General features: G+C 38.7%; 1 protein-coding gene across 1 annotated transcript; it reads right to left on the reverse strand.

Annotated features, from left to right (window-relative positions):
• Window positions 1–1,607: 1,607 nt before the first annotated feature.
• On the reverse strand, window positions 1,608–11,975 carry LOC131315118 (cysteine-tryptophan domain-containing zinc finger protein 7). Its single transcript, XM_058344191.1, has 14 exons — window positions 11,451–11,975; window positions 10,288–10,360; window positions 10,062–10,192; window positions 9,554–9,928; window positions 8,127–9,454; window positions 7,229–7,644; window positions 5,341–7,130; window positions 5,092–5,252; window positions 4,577–4,737; window positions 4,144–4,304; window positions 2,804–3,601; window positions 2,548–2,698; window positions 2,406–2,462; window positions 1,608–1,869 (listed from the first exon to the last, which is right to left on the reverse strand). Exons 1-11 carry the CDS (start codon window positions 11,607–11,609, stop codon window positions 3,407–3,409), a joined length of 4,950 nt encoding a protein of 1,649 aa, XP_058200174.1. The 5' UTR covers window positions 11,610–11,975; the 3' UTR covers window positions 1,608–1,869; window positions 2,406–2,462; window positions 2,548–2,698; window positions 2,804–3,406.
• Window positions 11,976–15,630: the final 3,655 nt, after the last annotated feature.

Here is a 15,630-nt window from a genome sequence, read left to right on the forward strand (position 1 = left end):
TGTTTGGATGATCGGAATCTTGAGTAGGAATAGGAAAATTATTACTGAGAAACAAATTCCTTAGACTTCTTTTGAGTAGGAATAAGAATATGATTACTAAGAATCAAATTCTTAGGAATTTAGTACCTGGAGTTATTTTATTATGGTGTTGGAATTAATTTAATGATCTTGTATAGGAAACACTTATTTTAGAAATTTATTAAGGTCAACATTTCCTTTTTTTAATGATTGAGCTAGGATTCTTACATTATCACGGGGTAAGAAAGGGATCAGATTTTCACTTAATATAGGAATGTGATTCTTGATTGAATAATTCCTACATAGAAATCATGGAAGTATAGAATCACATTTTCGTTTCTGTCTCTTCCAAATGTCGGACTCATGGACATAAGGCATCATATTTTCATTCTTCCTCAAGATTCTTACAATCCAAATTGAGCCTTAGTGTTGTATTAAATTCCCATTAGTAGTTTGATTTTGGACATGGAACTACTACTAATGTTTACAAAATAAAGAAAGTATTTGAGAGTCCTCTAACCCCCATGTATTTATATCGTTAAAAAGCCACCGGGGATTTTTCCATCTTCTTGACAGGTTTTCATTTTAGGGTAGTGATTTTCACGATTTCCTCATTTACATCCACAGAAGTTACAACATTATCCTTTCACTTGCTCAATTTTAAATTTTAATGCATGAAAAGACGTCATGGCATGCAGTGTACTAGTGAAGAAGAAAAGTGAATGGAGATTGAGGATTGAACATGCTTGGTGTCTCGCCCTATTCTCCTTCACCGGAGACTTCAAATGATGGGAATCCCCTCGATAAAGAAGAGACATAGACTCCCCATTTCTTTGTCTTATTAGCGCATGTGGATGAAAGCCATTCAACTTAAGACTCGAGTAGTGAACGCTAAGGTCTTTTAGGGGCTGGGAAAGACGGGTGCGTTATAGAGCTAGGGGCAAATCGAAGAACTGTCATAAAGCCAGGCCCTTTCTACTTCCGAGGCCTGCACACCGCGCATGCGATATAACTCGTTCCGATAAAGATCGCCAACCAACACCCGATCCTGTACTCATTCTACAGACCTTTGGCATATTGACTAGGAAGGAAGCGTGTGTTTGCTTACCGACCTCATCTCCTTTTGAGAACTCTCATGCTCTGGGTAAAGTGGGTATCTCTTTTCTGTCAATCGAGGCCGAGTTTGTCTGCGAGCAAAACACAAATGAGGTACACTGCTTTGGTAACTTCGGTTTTATCCTTTGAATGTAGGAAAACAGGTTATCCCAGCCAGGCAGCCACCATATTTATCGAATTCCCTGCGCTGAATGATCTTTCTATACGTTCAAGAACGAAAAAAAGATCTTTCTAGAGCTCTTTTTTCAAAATATTTTGACATTCAAATGCAACAATTTTCGAACAAATGACGCATAAATGTTTTACCATACTTCAGAGATGAAACATTAGGTACGCAATATTATTCCTGTGGAATCACTTGTTTACTCGATTATTTCAGATGGAATCAAGGCTGGTCACAGGTTTCTCCTGTGAAATGCCCAACATTTCCCAGCCCAAAGAATACAATTGATCTTCTAACCCACATGTACTCATGTAGCAACTTTTTGATATAAAATTCCATTACTTGATGACTTGAAACAAATCGGGGTCGTCGTTGTACTTGCAATGAGTAAGTAAACAGAATGATACATAGGGATCAAGAATTCGCTTATCTACTGTACAAAATCTGCTAAAGCGCAGAAACAATGTAACAGCTGAAAAGACCTAGAAGAAAATGAAGCAAACAACTCATGAATCCCGATTGTTCATAACCCGATGCTGATGCAGAATCTAGCAGTTGGCCCTCTCTTCTCCCTGTAACCAAGGCCCTATTCAGTTAGCAGTCAACACTGGTGCAATGAAAACTTTGAAAAAAACATCGATAAAACTAGCATAATAATCAGGGTAACAAAATTTGGCCAAAATAACTTGAACTATTAACATATTCCTCACTAAAGCTTCCAAAAACACTTCCAAAACAGATGCAATAGCCACGTTCATATCAGTGCAGGGAAGTTGGAACGTATAGTTAGGATAAGGCGAGATAAATGAAGTTGACTTTCGTCGTCTATGCCCATTCACATGGAAATTCTAACTCTCAGTTCCATAAGGAAAATACAGCTTTCATCCTCAATGCCCCCACCAAAAAGGAAACTTTCAAATACTTTTCAAAGCTTTCATCCTCAATGTCCCCACCAAAAAGGAAACTTTCAAATACTTTTCAACAAGTAAACGGAACTAATTCTGATAACAAAACTCATACTGTGCAATATGAACAAGAGAAGATCAGTATAGGCAAAAGCTTCATGTTAGCAACTAATAGTAAAGAGGTAACTAAAGAGCAACTTTACCTGATAGATCAGCAACATTGAAGCACTGGAAAAATTTTGGTATTTACATTATAGCCACTGCCACAAAATAGAATGAAAAACAAAATGAGTATTATGCTAGTACAAACAAGCAAGAGTCCGATACCTATGAACTTTCACTAACCTTTACAAAGGTAGATAAGAAAACCCACAACGTGGGAACTATATGCACACTACAAATTTCTTTTTGTACAATACATAATCTCTTCCTAACTGCTTCCTACTGCCTATCTGAGCAAACTGTCCCCATTGCAAAACCAGAGAACTGTAAAAACCTGCAGGCAAACAAACATTTCGAAAGTCAAACTACCAGAAAGCTAAAAAAATTTAAAACAACCTCACAGAGTAGTAATTGGTAAACATATATATGAAGAATATACCTGAGACTGAGACCACTGTCCCTTCAACCTCTCAAAATGTGCTCCAACCAGGTACAACAGTGGGTCATTTTTGGCAAGATGAGCTCAAGTTCCCTTCCATTAACTTTCCCCCAGATAGACATAAAAAATAAACAATTGCCAGAGATACCTCAAACTCCCTAGCGAAATGTTAAAAAGCTAGAAAACAATAGATCATGAACTGACCTAGACAGGGTTTTCCCTCTTATTTTTTCACAAGCATTTATTCTCCTCTGTAGCTGTAGTTCCAATCAACCGTGTTTTGGGCATCTATATTCACGTGTCATCCTCCGAAGCCTCAATCAATAACAAAAATCCATTGAACATTTTTGGCCTTTAATTTGTGTCAGAAAGCAGGTGAAGCATTGCTGCGAAGTACGTGAAATCCTATATTTTACTCGCTCGGTACAGATGTAGAAAGGCAGTGAGCTGGCAACACCCGTTTCTTAACAGGTGATGCTGATGTATAAGAAAGATCCACATAATCCTCTTTCCTTCCTCCTTTCGGGAACAAAATAGGCAAGACTGCCAAAGTAACAAAATATCGTCATATGGTTCGCAAAATTTCAAATACGGCTGAGAAATCTAACGGCCAATGGCTTCCATTGCTACCCGTACCAAATGCAACAATCCCTCTACATCTTGGAAGCTAAAATCAAGAGCCGTTTTTACAGAGGGTATACCCTCCCTGTACTGGGCCTCTTCTTTTCTCAGATTTGCTGCAGCGAAAGCTAATCGAGATTTCCTTGACGCTTCCATTGCATAATTTACTTCCTGAGTCTGCAGACAATCACCTTTTAACGATGCTAGAAAAGACATGTTAAAATATAAACCATGAATCACATACACAAACATGTGCGGAGCCAACTTAAAGGTCTTCCTATGAACAGACAACCAGAACTTGCTTGAATCTTCAGGCTAGCTTAAACAAATACCATTCTCTAAAAGTGACCTGTGGGGTTACTTTAAGGCTGTGTTTAGATCATGGATTTTGAGTACGGATTTGGAAAGGAATCAGAAAACATTGGGAAAGGTTAATTGTGAGCTATTAGATGATTAGGTCCTTTATCTTTTGCTTCCCTCCACAAATTCATGATCCTAAGGGGACTCCTTTTCTGTGATTCGGCATGAGTAAGACAAACAAGTCTAGCTATGAGCTCAAGATGTTCCTAACATATAAATCTCAACTTCTCGGAGATCTGAAATTTGATTATGATCGCATTTATTATGACATGCACATATGCTGAAAGCCAAATTACTCACTTCAAAGCTAATGCAGAAACATTAAAAAAGAAAAAAACCAAGTTTCAACACATCCTTACAAAGTGGAGCAGCCGCGAAAAGCTGGGGCGGTTTTGTGCAGAAATAACATGGTTTCCAGCAACTTGAGGAGAGCTAACACCCTTAGATAAGGGAACCTTGTCCAGTGTTGCTAAGCTGTTTACATTATCAACATCGGAGGCAGAGGAAGAAGGAGATTCACCTAATAAAACAATGACGGGAAGCACGTCAGACCAACTAAAGAACTGATGAGTGTCTGACGTCTCATCTACCACCAGCAAATGACCAATTTTCAGTATGTTGTGATAGAAGTGTAAAAAAAAGAAGATGAGGGATCAATTGATAGACAAACAGACAGAAGCAAGACATTTTGATGAGATGGATATGGAAAAAACACATTAACAGTGCCACAGTTCTCTGCAGCAAACACTGACATATGAACGCATTTTCCTGTTCAAAGTTCATTTTAATTACCAAGAGGCACTATTTGCAAAGCTGCCTCCAATTGATGCCGATCTCTGTTTGCACCAGAACGTGAGGAATAAATTACTCTCATGTATGCAACCTCCGTGCATTTGTAGGCCAGAGCAGCAGCAGCCATGTCCGTAGATTTCTCGTATTCATGGGCACAAAACCTATCAATTTAAGAGGGATAGCAAGAAGACAAGGAAAGGAAAGCTACATGAGCCTTTCATATTGCAAAGTAAACATCTCTCTTAGAATTGCAAGTTGAAGTTATTCCCACTGCGAAGGGTGGGAAAAGACTCATTACCCCCTTTGATATATCAAAATATGTGTTACCTTCCCCATATGAAGGGTTTAATTGAGGGATAATACTTATGAAGTAAAGATAAGAGAAGACAGTAAAACATAGTTGTGAAACTTGTTATAGACAAATACCTCCACTTTAAAAAAAAACACGGGGAAAAAAACATGGGAGACGTAGCAAGAAGAAAAAGGCCCCAGATACAACTTTGAAAATAACTTACTCGCAGAGTTTTGCTGTGCTACTATAAATTTGCATTGACTGAATCAGGTCGCTTTGCTTGGCACTCTCGCCATTGGTAGATTCTAATAAAGAGGCTCCATGAAGAAACTTAAGGGCTGCCTGGAAGTAAAGACTTGTACTTTCAGCACTAGATCCAGAGTTCTGCAAAGGACATTGAAGTAGTGGCAAGAGTGAGGAAAATGAATATTAACACTTCCATTGTAGAAGAGAAGTAAGAAAATCTGTCGACCTTGCGGCGATCAGCCAGGTGTTTAAGATCCTTCGCCTCTTTCACAGCATTGGTAGCCGGATTGGAGGAATCTCTTCTGGCAGGACTTGGAGCATCTGCATCCCTGACCCTATGGCCATTAACAGTGGGATGTCTAGATTTAATGAGCTGATTTCCATTCTGGTCATCAGACTTGTGATTCTGCTTCGGAGCCTTCAATGCATTACCTCCCTCAGAAGCATCATTTAACAATCCATTTCCTCCGCCCTCTTTCTTGGATCCAGGATTTGAAGATAGAGAATGTGTTGGTAACTCATTTTGACCTCTTCCGGATGGAGGTAAAGTATGCAACTTCCCTCTCCCAAAGACTTCAACCCTATCTGTTTTGTCAGAGAGAGATTCTACTTTAACATCCGAACTGCCAACCTCGCCAAATTTAGATTGATTCTCTCTTTTACAATTCTCCCTCACCACTTTACCCTCAGGCTCTTTCTTTCCCGAAAAAGCCTTATCTGAATTAGCTCCAAAGTTCTCCTGCACCCTATTTTTTCCAGCCCTCGATTTTTCTCCATGAGAAGGCATGTGGACAAAATATCCGTTGCCAGAATCAGAAATCTTGACCTTACCCTTGTCAAGTTCAGATTTAGAGCTCCCATTCTTATCCCTAGACCGCGACGAGGAACCTTTCCCAGACTTCCTTGAACGAGAGACATTAGCATGATACTGCTTGTCACTCCCTCTTTTTTCATCACAGTGTTGATCTGAAGCCTGTGGTTTGTTAGGGTAGTGAGTGCCATTCCCTAAGGTATCAGTACCACCATTGGCAAAGTCAGCAGACTTCAAAATCTCTATTTTAGCTTCCCTACCAGCTAACTGACCCATATTTCTCTCCTGAAAATCAACCACAAAGGAATCAAGGGGTTCCCGATTGGTAACAAAAATTTCATCCTTTCCAACTGTCTTGGACCGATTGCTCCCCTTATCATCACCGGATGTGCCTCTTCTTGGAGTACCAGTGGCAAATAAACCAGCATTTCCAAAACCATTTGTCCCGTCTTGGCTCCTCCCCGTTAGTGCAGATTTATCTGGATGTGAAAACCTCAGCGGAGAAGAAGAAACTGATTCTACTGGAGAGCTTTTCCTTTCCTGCATATTACTTTTGCTCTTACGGGAGCCAGAAACCTTCGAAGAGCTTGAAGTAGCTGCTTGAGAAGGTTGTAATGATCCTGAATCCCTTCTCAAAGAATCCGTAGCATCCAAGCTCCTCTGAGTGAGATCAGGCTCCAATTGCTGGTCCTTTGTCCTTCTACCTTTTCGGGCTGATCCATCAGAATTTCTACTTGCACTAGTTTCCTTCCCTTCTGACTTAGAAACCCTTGCCCTCTTTTCCTTCTTGTGGAGGTTTTCACTCGTCTGTTCAAGAAAACCGCTCCTCTCGTGACTTCCATTCATTTTCCTCTTCCTTGCAACCAAATCTTTATCATTTTCCTTTTCAATATCCAGACATCTGTCACCTGAGGTAACCTGAACTTGGTCTTGTGGTTTCCTACGAGCACCTTTAGAGCTGTTATTTGCCTCACACCTCCCATCCTTGGAAAAATGGTCCCCATTGTTGTGCAAGTCCTTCCCTGATGCATTTACAGACAAACCACTACTTGAACTAGGACCCACCTTCCCCGCAGGTCCATCATGATCAGGCAGATCAGCATCAATACAATCCACACCATTATCTATCTTTGTCTTCTTAGAATCTCTGAAACAATCTTGGTCATTGTCCCTTTTGCTTCTGATCTTGGAGGACCTAGTTTCACCTGTGCACATTACATCAAGGAGAGAAATTATCCTTTTTCTTTTCTGCAGAAAAAAAGAAAATTGGCCAAAGATATAAATATCTAATTAAGTGTGATACCTCCATCAGAATTTTGCTCAAGTGGTTTATTCTTCTCTTTTGGTCTATGTCTCGGTTTTTCCACAATAGTAGACTTGCTTAAATGCGTAGGTTCAATATCGCTTGCTGGAGGAGACTTGTCCATGCCATTTAGGCTATCACTGTTCACTGCTTGCTGAAGATTCTTCTTCAGAGGTGTAGGACCAACTTGGCTCAATGGACCCGATACATCTTTTATTCCATTCTTCTTCTTTCCACCGCTCAGCATGGCATGCACACCGAAACTTTGGCGGTTTTGTTCAAAATCATTCGCATCAGCCAAGGGTAGAGGATGACCTCGCAGATTATTTTGATTCATAGAGCCAGGAACTTGGTATTGAGCAGTTAGTGCTTTGTAAGTCTCATCCTCGCTTACATTACACCGGTTCAAGCCAGGCCTACATATATAGTGAAGAGATCAAGATCCACGACAGAGAAATTTAACCAATGTATTGACTTTTTCTCTCTCAAACCATCTCATTGCAACTGCAGAGCCTATGAGCTGACAAATACTACTAAAAAATGTTATCATCATCCCTACTCTACAAAGTTACAAGTCTTTCTCCTCTCTTTTTCAGTAATTGTGAGTCTTTTATAAATGGCATTTGAGTCGAGGTCTACCAGGAATTAAAACACCAAAGAGATCAAGTTTCAGAAAAAAGAGAAACTGGAACCTACTAACTTGTTAATACCATTTTCTTAAATACTTATTCCACTCCATATGCTAGGTTGCTAAGCACAAATTAAAGCAAAACCAATCAAAGATGTACATATTTTTCTAAGAAAGAAAAAAGTACTCTGTATCTAGGCTATGACAATTGCATGATGTTATCAAGCATCAAGAGCTATAAATCCTTAAAATGCATGATAAGGAACTTACAGCCAGTAAAGCATGCTACAAAGCCACTTCTCAGGAAGGCTGTCAGGATTTGTACCAAGTGGAAGAAGCCGCCATTTCTGACACTTGTCACAGCAAACCCAATCTTCTTTTACTAGAGGAGCTGATGTTCCTGGACCTGCATCAGAAATGGAACCATTACCAGCCACTGGAGCTGCACTCGAAGCTGCATTTGAATATGCATTTGATGCTAATCGCTCATCCGTTTTCTTGCCATTGGGAATTAGTTTCAACATACTATTAGATGCAAATGTGCTTTTCTCAACTGCTTCAAAGTCCTTTGGTTTATCAACTGAAAGCAATTCTACTGAATCTGCATCATTGTCTCCTTCTTCTAGTTCTATGTCCCCGAAGAAATCTCTGTACCTATCACTTGCCTTTCCATCGTCCTTCTGTACTTTGGAATCCTCCATTTCACTGTCAGGCAAGTAAGAATCAGCTTGTGTTCTCTTCCTATTTTTGGGCACAGAAGAAGAATCCATCCTTGAGCTGTCTTTCAGAATCTCTGTGCCTTTGGTACTATGATTTTGACGTCCTTTTGATTTCTTTTTACCCCCAGAAGATGAATTCTCCTTCCCAGAAACCAGTTTCATGTCATCCCTTTCAAGAGAGGTTGACTTCGTGCTAATCTTCTGCTCTAAAGGATCAATAGGTTCAGCATTCTCGGCTTTCCTCCCCTTTGAAACATTTAAGTCACATTTGACAGAAACATCGCATTTTTCTCCTTTGACACTACCATCTTTCCTTGGATAAACTGAAATGTCTCCATTCAAAGTTGCACTCGTCTCTTCCCAAACCTTACCGGCTGAAGCAGCTTTTCCACTAGGCTTCTCAACCAAGCGAGTCTCCTGGGTGGATACTGCATCCAAGGAGTCTTCTTTCACACTATTTACTACCATGAAGTCATCAACTGCTCTAGCATTATGCTTTGTAGACTCGTCAACATTAGAACATGAGTCAGATAGAAGAGGAAGCTTCAGAGCATTAGCTACAAGTACTTCACAATCTGCAGTCTGAATTTCAGTTTCTTTCTTCGACAAAATGCCCTTGCCATTTTGAGTGCCCTTATTATTGAGGTTCTTCGATTCAACCGAGTAGGCATTTTTCTCAAATGACTTTGGCTTCTTGACACCAACAACTTTGTCCTCACTCCTAGCAGAATCAGATCGATGTGAACTTTCTTTGCCCCCCTTCTGCAATGATCTAGGTTTACTTTCCCCATGACTTCTCTCCTTCTCCATCAAGTAAAGTAGATCATCAGGAAGTGGGGACAACAATAGGTTGCCTTGCACCGGAAATGATGTCATAATCTGCTCCAACAGTAACAAAACCAAGATAATCCAATCACTTTTAGGTCAATTAGTTAAAAAAAAATTGAAGGCTAAAATTATGGAAGCAAATGACCTAACCTGAAGAATACTAGTAGGGGATTCATCATGTCCCTCCTGAGGTTCACAAGGAAACCCTTCACTGTCAGAGGGTACATCGTCTGATGATGAAGCGGGAGATATATCAAGGCCAAGCCCACTGTAGATTTCAGCCTTCTTTTTAGTCGACAAATTATCAGAACCCACTTTGATACGAACTTTCAGTGACTTCTGGTCAGAAGGCTGCACATATTTTTTCCCAATTTCAGATGCTGAAGTCAATTCCCCTACGTCCCTTTTTGCAGAATCATTCAAAGATGCCCTCACTAAAGGCAGTGATGCAGCAGTTTCAGAAGCTTGTCCATGTCTCACCAACAGAGATGTACTTGATGGAACTAAAGAGTTCCGATGGCCACCCTGTATAAGGACAAAACTCTGAGTGCTCATGCAAGCTACAATTGCTTTATAAACTCAGATGGTACTACTTCCTCCTTTCCAATGAAAGAATAGTTATGGAAACAGCGAAATACCAATTTTGATTAATATCTACCTCCAGGTGTAGATTGTTTGGGGATGCGGGTGTGTTGGAGTTATGAACTTTTGTTGGAGTCCTTGGATGGGTCCAAACAGGAGAGCGCTGATATGTGGGTAAAAATGAACCATACCCACCAAATTTTGCCCCTGTCAAATTTATGAATGCCCAAACATCAATTCATACCATAACACAGCACATAATGTGGCGCCTTGAATTCAACAAGTTCTGCTGTTTGACTTACCCAAGTTCTCAGCTGAAACTCCACCTTCAAAATCTTTTTGGAAATGCCCCAAAACATCTTGAATTTTCACATCCTTCAATACACATGCAGTGATCAGATGCTTTAGAACATAGAGCAGAAAAGAAAAGGGCAAACAACAAATTCATAAATAGAGGGATGTTACCATTTAAAGTAAATATTCAACTCGACATCTTTAAACCTCTGAAAAACATATATAGAGTACATTGAAACATGACACAGTACAGCACCACTGGTCCTTATGGCAGAAAGCAGTTACTTGTATGACCAAACAAGAAGTGAGCTAACATTCTTAAATTTCACCCCATGGTGTGGACATAAGTTTTTTTTAGATAACTCAGGTATCCGGGCAAGCTTACATGCACTTCAACTAATTCCAGGGGGCCAATCCCACTGTCCGCTAGCGAGAGGCCCAATTAAAGCTAGAACAAATGCCCCGAATGGATTGGCCCCAAAGGAGTTGATAACACCTAGGATGTTTCAAACCTAAGACCTTAGGAGAGAGCAAACTCCCAAGTCCCAGGCCTCGGATTTTTTGGACATAACGTTCTAACACGAATGGTTATCATACAGGTTACTCTCTCTCTCTCTCCTGAAGGCAAGGGAAATAACTAGCATTAAATATCGCCAAGGTTCCCACAGTAATCGAGGCACATCACACAAGACATTAAGGGGGATTTGAGCAAATAACCAAGAACTTGTCACTTTCATCAAACAACTCAGAGATTTTTTTTTGCCTTCACAAAAGTATGTACAACATTATTTTAAGATTCATGGGGAATACAGATTACAGAAAAACTGTCCCCTGTCATAACCAGCAAGGCCGAATTGCTGAAAACAAATTCTTGGCAACAACTTTTCTCACAACACAAAATAATTATCATGTTGACCAACGAATACCATCAAAAAGGTATCAAATTTATGAATCAACCAAGTTCAAGTAATCCAAACAATCAATACAACTTATAGAAACATCCTAAAACTGTGGTTTACCATTTGATCTGATACAGCTAGTAGGTCAACACCAAATTAACGACAGAAGCAAAATTAGAAGTAAATGCCTAACACAAGATACATGACTATGAAAAGGAAAGATCAAAACTAGTTTGGAAATCAGGAAGTAAAAAAATGACAATTAAGCTTACTATGTAAGAGAGAGCAACATCAGGGTCAATAGTAGAATAATCATCGGTCTGGTAAGAGCAAGCCTCGCCTTCTTCAAGCTCAGTTTCCTCCATATCTGAATCAGCACCAAACCCTAACCCTACCCCCTTCCTCCCATCTCTACTCCCCACAGAAATCATCCAAGTTTACAACCCAGACCATTTACTCACAAAAACACAAAAAACCATCCAACTAACCAATTACTTAGCAAAAACAAAAAACCCTTTTCACCAATCGAAGAGAATCGAAAACCCACCAAAACCCACCAACGAATTTCCCTGAATCGATCGAGATCTTCGATTTTACCGACCAAACAACCCCCAACAGATGTTGAGGAATTAATTAAACAATACTCGGGGGGGAACTCTCTTTCAAGATCTGCGGTCAAAATTGGATGGCTTTGAAACCAAATAGCTTGTACCGTCTTGTTCGATCCCAGAAGCTCAAATTGATGAGCAGAGAGAGAGAAAGAGAGAAGGGGGGGGGACAAGAAAGAGAGACTCTGGTTTTGGTTTATTGCAGCCGCGTTTTTTATTTTATTTTCTTTCCTTTTTCCTTTTTTTGGTTCTTTAGAGGAAAATAAAATACTATTTTTAATGTCCATTGAGAGAAACTAAACTCACCAAACATCATAGCACACGCGGATCAAAAAAAAAAAAAAAATCATAGCACACAGAAGATAAATTAATTTCCTGAAAAAATAGAAGTAATTTGCACTTCATCTATTTCCTTTTTCTACTGGGCGCTGTCATTCGCAGCCCTCTATTTTCTTCCATAGCCCGTTAAAAATTTTCAATTATACTCGACAGTTAGTTACCGAAATTGAGATATATTTTCAGCATCCAATTACCGAAATATAATATTTTTTTCAACAGTTATTTACCGAAAATGTATGTTCGACAGTTGTTTACCGAAAGTTGAACATATTTTCGACATATAGTTACCGAAATATAATCTTGTTTTAAATAGCAATTTACCGAAATGTAATGGGTTATGAGAGAAAATAAAAGGCTGCGAATAGCATCGCCCTTTCTATTTAAGTTTACCCATTGTAATTTTGCTTTTGTATAAATTACAATAAAAGCCCCCGTAAACTAGGATTATTTTTTTTAGTTATCTTTAATGTTAAAACTCAGACACTTTCTGTTACTGTACTTGGATTTTTTCACTTTGCATCTTCCATCACCAATACTTTGTGAGTTTGAATGGAGAGTGTCATGTATACAACATGCTTAAAGGAGTGTTGTTTTACAAATAATGCTCTTCAATTCTTGAGCTTCGCTTTAAACATTTAAACATGGCCTTCATATGTTATTGTTACTTCATAAGATTTTATGTTTCTCTAATGTTGTAGCGCACCATCTAACGTCGTCAACATACATTACTGTCGCCCCCAACATTGCCATTCTCTCCAAATTCTTTTTCCCCCAACCAAAAGCCACACCCCTAAAATTAAAATGCATAATACCATGATTGTTAAAGTGGTAGAATTTTCTTGACGAAAGCGTCATTTGTGGTCCAGTTGACTCACGATGATGAAAAAGTGGCAGGAATAACGAACAATGAAGACTGAAAGTCCGTAAAAAGAAATTGCTAAAAACTTTATTCTTTCTGCGGACAGAGATAGGAAGGCGATGGGTGTGGTTATAGGAGATGATGCTAGGGATTTTGGGATGATGCTATGGCCATAGTGAGAAGGGTAGAAAAGTTAATCAATGTAGACTATTGTCAAATGCATTTGACACATCACCAATTCCTATAGGTGGAGGGTTCAAGTAGCGCAGATTTGAACTTTAGGGGCAATAAAAGATAGTAGTAATATACGTCAAGGGAGTGTAATTTAGCCTTTCCTTTTTAGTACCACAAAACTTTGCCTCGTCGCGTGAAGCACACGCGGCTGGAATTTTTTCTTGTCCGAAGTCTGTCTGGATTTTTGAGATGGAAGTGCTTACGAGTTCAACTGCTGCTTTGGCTTGAATGTTCTCTCTCTGCCTTTAGTGCACCCTTTATCCCCCCAATCTGTCTGTTATACGGTAGTAAAACTCCTCTACTCTAAACACTCATGACCCATGTCACAACGGAGCCGGGACCTGTAGAGCGCGATCCAAGCCATTCTATCTTCATAATTAATCGTTCAGATTTCAAATAGCATCCTATAGGTAATATATGTAGAATATTAAAAGTACTTTTGGACGGTTCAGAATGCTCAAAATAAGGATGGTAATTTAACATTTATAGAGGCTTTCAGTGGTAAAAAGATTTAAGGTATTTGTACAACCTACAAGTACATGTAATAGTCTAATAGATGGTGTTGGGTGTGTGTGATGTGCACAAATGTGCACAAATGCACAGCGCATGTGTTGTGCACTCGTTATAGGGAGTATCTCGAGTCTTATTCTTTAATTTGAATCATTAATTTCGTTTGTCTCGTCGAGTATGTAATTTTCGTTAAAATTTAGGTTGATCGGACATCCGTAACTATTTAAATTGATGAGCATTTAACTTAAAGTTTTGTAAAAAAAAAAAAAATCAAACAGCTGTTTATTTCTTGTCGAAGAAAAATGCATTATGAAAACTTATTTATCAATGTCTGATCAACTTGAATTTTTGGATGCATTACATATTTGACGAGACAAACAAAATGAATGGTTCGGATCAAATAATAGGACTTGGGGTGGGTCCCGTCCAATTATGAAACCCTTAAAAAAACGAATTGCCCGATTTCTTCTATGGGGAAGAAAGAAAATTAAAAAATCCGTAAATATTGGCAAAACTACAATAATTGTTAACCAAGGAAAAAAATTCACGGTAAAGACAAGATACACTTAGACCAGAAAAATCTGTACTCGAAAAAAAAATTTAAAATATGTTATTCTCGAGCAGGGATTTTTTTCACCTATGCATTTTCTTATCATTTTCAATCGGAAAAAAACAAATCCATTTTTTTTCCACTAACGCACAACAGTACAACATGCATGTTATGCGCCACGTTGCCACCCTCCACCCCTTGTCAATGAGGGTAAAATCATTTACAAGAGGTGGGCCGACGAAGTTAGATACATCGACAAAGGAAAGCTAACTTTTCAAATATGCTTGAGCCTGTTCCGATTTTTTTTTTAAACATTTTTTTTCAAAAAGAAGGTAATTTCGAACTCACATATTATGGAAATGAAAAATAATTTTTCTATTTTTTCTTACATTGTTTAAAAAGATCTCAATGAGATCTATCAAATAAGATCCATATTGGTAGGAAAATTATTTGCGTAAACACATAATTTTTTAACTTAAAATTACCTTCCTTTTCAAAAAATTTTTTTAAAAAGAAAGTGATTTCTTGGGGAAGCTTTATGAAAATAACATATAATAAACCTTTATGTCAATTTATAAGTTACCGTTTTCTTGTTATTAAATTTGGATCTTAGCGTGTAGATTACTAAACTGTCATTTATGGCAATTACTTGATATAAAATTAGATACCGAAAATAGGGTGTTGTTAATGCCAAAATTGTTATGCATAAAAGACTTGTACCATGTGCAAAGTACAATACTTTTATAAACTACAGGTTTGACTCTAACAAAAATAATTTTGACACTAACAAAACGGAATTGATACTATCACTTCCCGCCAAAATATTCCTATTTGATCAATTGGGTTCTATTGTCATAAACAATAAACAAACAATTACAAGCATGCCGGGAAATTACTTGTTTTCCTTCTTCTTATGATTCCCTTTCATGCGAGTATATGAAACATCTATAACTTGCATTTAATATAGATAATTTTTTTCATTTCACTAGTGTCGTCTGCAACTCGGGGTGGGTGCTGTGCAATGGTGCACAGCACCTTCCGAATCGTTCATTTGGCAATCCAATGGTCTCTATTTAATCTCGGATGCTATACGGCCGAGATGAGTTCTGGACCGTTGGCTTGCGAAATGAACGGCTCAAATGATGCACAACACCATCCCCGAGTTCTGTCGACTGACACTCAAGTGTGATTTTAGGATTTCTAACAAGTTCCTCTCAATCAACTGACACAACATGAAAAACAACTGCATGCTTATGTTTTCGAAAACAGTCTTTGAAAAGTGTTTCCAAAAGCTGCATTCGAAACAACCACCCCACAGGTAAAAAACTTGAGGGAAGCAAACAAAACACAAG

This window comes from Rhododendron vialii, chromosome 13a (assembly GCF_030253575.1).
Source record: "Rhododendron vialii isolate Sample 1 chromosome 13a, ASM3025357v1".
NCBI lineage: Eukaryota > Viridiplantae > Streptophyta > Magnoliopsida > Ericales > Ericaceae > Rhododendron > Rhododendron vialii.